The following is a 6396-nucleotide window of genomic DNA, read 5'->3' as shown; positions in this document are numbered from 1 at the left end:
TGATGGAGGACGAACATGTTGGAGAACATATGAAATAATAAAGGGGGGGGGCAGGAAAATATGATGCAAAGACACAAACAAAGAGAAAGGACAGAGAGAGCCGGTAGTGCCCACTGTGAGGACGGGTGCAGGGCACTGGCAGGAGGTGCCGAGGCCAGGCTGTCCGGTGACCATCAGCCGCACTGTTGCATGTGTGTGCGTCGGTGTGTGTGTGTCACAAACACACAGAAGAAAGGCCCAGGCGCCATTTTGGCTCTGCTGGAGCTGCTGCTGGGCCGGGCTCTGGCCTTGGTGGCACAGAGCGGGCGGTGTGTTTGTGTGCGTTACCTTATGTTGTGGCATGCTTAACAGGATTAGAGGTGACCTAGTGAGGTCCAGTTGGTACCGGGACCTTCCCTCAGAGGCGCGGGGGGGCGCTGTTCATGTGTGCGTGGTTTGTATAATAGGATTAGCCATTACCTGGTGCGGTACAGTTGGTGTGCGGGTCTGAACTGGACTGGACTGAGCTGGGCAGGAGCTGGGCAGAGGGGAGCGCTGTGTGCACGTGTGCGTGAGTGTGTGTGTGAGTGTGGTGGCATGTATAATAGGATTAGGTACTACCTGGTGAGGTGCAGTTGGCGCTGGGCATTTGCCAGCTGTTCTGCTAGGCTCAGGGCTTCGGCCTGCCATTGGCTCCCGTCCTTTTGGACCATCTCCAGATGCTGGCGACAGCCAACCAGCTCGGAGTTCAGCCTTTCCACTTCCTGTCCCGCAGAGACGGAAGAACAGATGACAGCGGAGGAGGGAAAAAAAACCCTTCAGAACTCGTGCTACGCTCTCAAACCCAAATTAAAAATAATTTATGCTTTTATATGTAATGACTGGAGAGGACAGGAAACATTACTGTTTAATTTGACCATTCATTTTTATAAAATGTTTGTCATTTTAAAATTGATAAATAAAAATTTTAATTAATTTTTCCTTAGAAAATTTTTTAGATATCGACTTTTTTTTACTTAATGTTAAAAACAGCTTCTATGTGAATTTTAATGCAAGAATTTATCATTTTTGGGTTAAAAGGGACACATTTGTTCAGTTTAAATGTCTAAATATGTAAAAACAGCTTTTTAAAACTAAAAAACAAAGCCTTATAAATCAATATTTGTGTGAAGTGATGTAATTGGAATTGAATTATAAATTACCGTATACAATTTTTATGAATAAAAGTGTCTGTAAAATTTTTCATAATATTTAAAAATGTCCTTAAATATACATTTGTTTGTGTTTTACAGTCTGCTTTGACTAGTAATTAGAAAAAAGTTGGGTAATTATCATAAAATTTGTGTTTTTTAATTAACAAAAAATTTAAAAACCTTTTGAAAACTTAAAAAAAATAATTTTCATTTATAAAAAATCACATTAAAGGTGCTAAAGCATGCTAAAATTTCCATGATATTCGCTAAATATCAATAAAATCCATCAGAAATGTAAAGAATGGTAAAGAACAGCAGATATAAAGTACCAGAGCAGCTTTTTCCATCTGTTGGCTGGTTTTGGCGTTGAGTTGTCTGAGTTCTCGCTCTGCCTCCTCTTTCTTCAGGATTACCTGACTGAGTTGGTGATGAAGATCCACCGAAACCTAAAAATGACATTAAAATGAATAATTAAATAAGTTCTCTGTTTCAGCATTTTCTCACACCTTTTATATGACATAAAAATGAATTTATCTGAACACTGTGGCTTTAATTCAGCAAAAAAATGCTTCATTATTAATTTAATAATCAAATACGCCTAAACATTTCATTATTGGTGTTTAAAATGTAGATTAACAAACTAAGTTCTGCAGAAATGAGTTAGGAATTGTTCAAATGACCAAAAGGAAAAGCAGTTACCTGCTGCCATCTAGTGGCAGCACAAAAGCATTACAAGTAGACAGAAGTCATTTTAATGCCTGAAGACTCACTCTGATGAAAATAGTGTTTTTAACATGCTATTTCTTTTATTTTTCTCATCATAAAGAACATATATGGAGAAAATTAAGATTAAAACTGAATTTCTGAGTTTTTTTTATTCAAAATCAAGAGCAGACATAAAATCCAGCTGGAAAAAGCTTGTAGTTGTGATGTAGCTCGTCTGAGTTGATGAGGATCAAACCTATACTGTTGGATGGCTCTGATATTGCTCGCCATTTTTGTTTCACCGGAAATGTTAGGTTATGGTTGTTAAGAGGCAGTAATAAAGATTACAGCAGCTTTATTTGTGCTTTCTTTTGTCGCAATAACCTTCCACCAACCAACGTGTTGCAACAGTAGCTCCACCCTAATGGGTCTGTTTCATTTTTCTATGAACCTACAACCCAAAATGGTACGGTTCAGTCCATTTTATAATGGAAACTCTCAAAACACTAGACTGACATAGCAAAACCAAGGCTTAAAAAATGCAAATCTGTTTTCATTAAAATGATATTCAGCCCTTCTGTAGATTTCTTCTTTTTAACTACAGATGAAGTGAGAATGAAAACAAAGCAAAAGGTTTAACTCAAATACTCTGCATACTTTTATATTGTCTTGTTCCTGGCTGGTGAGTTTGCTGTGAACCTCCTCCAGCTGTGCAGTCAGTGACGTCCTGTCTCTGTGAGCTCGCTCTAGATGTCCCTCCAGCTCTGTGACACGTTGAGAGAGGCTGGACATCTATAGAAAGGAGACAGAACTCATTCATAAAGGAGGAAACACAGCTAGAGCAGCTTGGTGGAGCCTTCAGTGAGGTTACAGGAGGAATCTCATGGAGCAGGGGTGTCAAACTCAATCGCACAGGGGGCCAAAATCCAAAACACAACTTAGATTCCGGGCTTTCGGCACATTTTTATTATATAGCATTATCTGTGATAATGCTAGTGTGAATACTGTAAGCTGAATTTGGCCGCTGAAGATGCTGAAATAAATTGATAGCTGAAATCAATGAAGCTAATAGCTGAAACTCTAAAGATGATAGCTAAAATCACTGGAGCTAATAGCTGAAAAGGCTGAAGATGATAGCTGAAATCACTGATGCTAATAGCTGAAACTCTAAAGATGATAGCTAAAATCATTGGAGCTAATAGCTGAAAAGGCTGAAGATGATAGCTGAAATCACTGAAGCTAATAGCTGAAGACGCTGAAGATGATAGCTGAAATCACTGAAGCTAATAGCTGAAAACGCTGAAGATGATAGCCAGCTAAAATATTAGCAAAATGCCAAATTAGCCTTTAAAGGCTAAAAAAAATAGGTTAGCCAAAACAGCTAGCATGTAGCAGAAAAATTAGCAAACTTCAAAATAGCCTAAAAAATGAAAAAGCCTAAATTACCCAAAACAATTTGCGTGTAAATATTAGCTAAATTCCAAAACAGCCTAAAAATACTTTAAAAAAAAGCCTAAATTAGAAAAAGCAGCTAGCATGTAAATATTTGCTTAACTCCAAAATGGACTAAAAAACTGAAAAATATTAGCCAAAACAGCTAGCATGTAACTGAAATATTAGCTAAGTTCCAAAACAGCCTAAAAAATCTTAGTAAATGCCAAAATAGTTCAAAAAGCAGCAAAATGCCAATTTTTAAAATGTTAAACTGTAACTTTTTAACATAATTATGAATAATAAAAAGGCAGAAATATTATTCCAGAATAAATCAACTTAGACCTGAAATAACTTTCAATTTTTTTCTCTTCGTAAAAAAATATTTTGTAAAAATTATACAAGTTAAAAGTAAGTGCAAGATAGCATTGTGCCATTAATAACAAAAAAATAAAATTATCTGGATGGAATAACCCAGAGGGCCGGATCCGGCCCCAGGGCCTTGACTCATAGAGTATAATAGCTACACATTTGACTCACTGTTTGTGTCAAATCCTCTTTTTGCTTGCGGGCCTGAGCTCGGCCTTCCTCTCTGGCTGCAGCCAGCCTCTGCGGTAACGCGTGGGCATCTCTGGTCAGCTGCTCCCGGAGCCGACCGAGTTCCCTGGAAAGCTGCTCACACTGCACCTCCACCTGCTCGAGTATCAAACGCAGGAGGAAACGCTCTTAGCTCCAAATCTTTCAGAAATATAAGTCAGAACTCTGGTTTCTCTGACCTGAATTTTCTGCAGATTAGCTTCTTCCGCCATCTCAATGGCCTGTTTGACCTGCAGGCAGGCTGTCCACTCTCTCTGCTGCGCCTCTTGCTGACTCGATCGCAGAGCACGCACAGCGGCCAGCAGGTCATCGCGCTCCCTGTTTAAAGCAACAATGCTTTCCACTGATCTTGTCATTGGTTGGAATATTTTTTTTTTTGTCATTACGTACTTTGTGAGCCCGTCGACGGCCTGGACGTGCCGACTCGTGTGGGTCTCAGGCAGCACCGCCTCATGATGCGCACAGTTCAGACACAGTCCTGTCACGCGAGGAGCGCCATCGGCCTCCGCAGCCTGCTTTTCCTTGTGTCTTAGACGAACCTTCACCTCCTCACACTCCTTCTGACTCACTGACAGATCTTTCCTGTTTGCAGAAGCAAAAATGATGATAAAGTTATTCAGAAATGATGGAAAAATTCCAGCTAGATTTTAAGGTACTGACCTGAGAGAAAGAACCTGGAATTCCAAGCTCTCAATCTGGGTCTTGTAGATCGTTTTCATCTGTTTCTAGGGAACACAAAGGCAAGACCAAAAAAAAATGACACAATAAATGTTCTGGACTTCACAATAGAGCTGCCACGATTAGTCGACTAATCGACAACTAATTTAATAGTTGATTAGTAGTTACTTCATATTATATGGAGTCAGAGTGTAGTAAAGTTGAAAACTGTAATGGCATTATGCTAGCTTTTTGGACTATTTTGGAATTTAGCCAGTATTTCAGCTACATGCTAGCTGTTTCTAATTTAGGATTTATTCTGTTTTTTAGGCTAATCTGGAGTTCAGTTAATATTTCAGCTGCATGTTAGCTATTTTGACTAATTTAGGCTTTTTTGTTTTTTAGGCTATTTTGGAATTTTGCTAATATTTCAGCAACATAATAGCTGTTATGGTCAATTTAGGCTTTTTTGTTTATTAGGATGTTTTGGCGTTAAGCTAATATTTTAGTTTTGGCGTTAAGCTAATATTTTAGTTTAAGCGGCTGGTACGCAGGAGCCCTGGGTTCAATCCCCGGGGTGTCCACTGATCTCCATCCAGATTGGGTCCTTAGGCAAGACCCTTGATGCTGCTGCCTAACTGGGTCCCTGTGCCCTTCAAGTACAGGGTTGTGTCAGGAAGGGCATCCGGTGTATACCGGTAATCTCTGCCAAATCACTGATGCGAAACAGTGGGAGCTGTTTCGCTGTGGCGACCCCAAAAGGGAAAAGTCGAAAGATGAAGAAGATTGCATAGTTGAGTTCGTTGGAAAAGCTTATCTACTTTTATTAACAAATGAGAAGGACTGTCCCAATTGTAAAACACGGAAGAGGCTTAATTATGATCAGGGATTGCACTGAATTTCTGGTAAATACATATCTGAATATTGGTTATCAGTATCGGTCAACAAATATTTATGTTTTTGTTGTTTTTGCTCCTGTTTTAACAGTTATATTTGGCACATTTTATTTTATGCTTTTATCTCTTTCTGACCTCAAAAGAATTACTCTGTTTTTAAATTAAAAGTTAAATTAATTCATTACATTACTTACTAGAATTAAAACTAAAATTAAATTAAATAAATAAGCATATTGACTTTTGGCAAAACTCTTTTTTTCAACATCATTCAAAGACTTATTTTTGCAAAAAATGTTTCAAATAAGATTTTTTTTTTAACTTTTTTTTAGTATCTGGAAATTACAGACGCCAAAAACATCCTGCCCTACTTTTTTTTAATTTTTCTTGTTATAACGAGATAATCAAGAACAAAGAATGAAGCGTTCCCCTGTTCCTTTCCCGCATGGAGACACTGGGACCTCACCAGTTTGAAAACACTCCACTAAAGTTGTTTTTAGTCTATTTTGTATTTATTAGTGGATCTATGCTCTTTAAACATCTTAATTCAGTCTCATGCACCAGCCCTTCCCTTAATTTCCCCAAAAACCCCAAACAAACATTGACAGATTGACAGGATTCAGGGCTGCAGAGAGTGTCTGCATGGTGCGTTCACTGACCTCCGAACATCAGCAACAAAACAAAGCAGTTTATCAGAGAAAACGTTGAACATCCACAATGATCCATATATAATCGATTGATTAAATAGTGTCGACATTTTTTTGGAAAAACTGCTTTGTTTTGCTGAGGGTTGTATAAATGACAAAAGCATAGTAGCAGATTAAGTTAGGCTGAGTGGCTGTTTGGGTTTGCTAATGTCTAGAGTTCATTGAACGCATCATTCTCAGATTCTTATCTGTGATCTGTCAATCAGCCAGTTCGGAGGATTGGGGGACACAAAA

General features: G+C 38.6%; 1 protein-coding gene across 6 annotated transcripts in view; it reads right to left on the bottom strand.

Annotated features, from left to right (window-relative positions):
* The window catches only part of sdccag8 (SHH signaling and ciliogenesis regulator sdccag8), a gene marked incomplete in the record, with an annotated part of 59050 nt that overhangs the window by 47299 nt on the left and 5355 nt on the right, over positions 1 to 6396 (bottom strand). For all 6 annotated transcript variants that reach the window (XM_024297588.1, XM_036215520.1, XM_024297583.2 and 3 more), the window contains 7 exon segments: positions 601 to 743; positions 1502 to 1618; positions 2535 to 2669; positions 3849 to 4001; positions 4085 to 4223; positions 4296 to 4487; positions 4566 to 4630. In XM_024297588.1, coding sequence (XP_024153356.1) covers positions 601 to 743; positions 1502 to 1618; positions 2535 to 2669; positions 3849 to 4001; positions 4085 to 4223; positions 4296 to 4487; positions 4566 to 4630 — 944 coding nt within the window.

This window comes from Oryzias melastigma, linkage group LG15, assembly GCF_002922805.2.
Source record: "Oryzias melastigma strain HK-1 linkage group LG15, ASM292280v2, whole genome shotgun sequence".
In the NCBI taxonomy this organism is placed as follows: Eukaryota; Metazoa; Chordata; class Actinopteri; order Beloniformes; family Adrianichthyidae; genus Oryzias; species Oryzias melastigma.
Note: the sequence above shows the minus strand (reverse complement) of the source record. Positions and strands in the feature narration are given on the sequence as shown.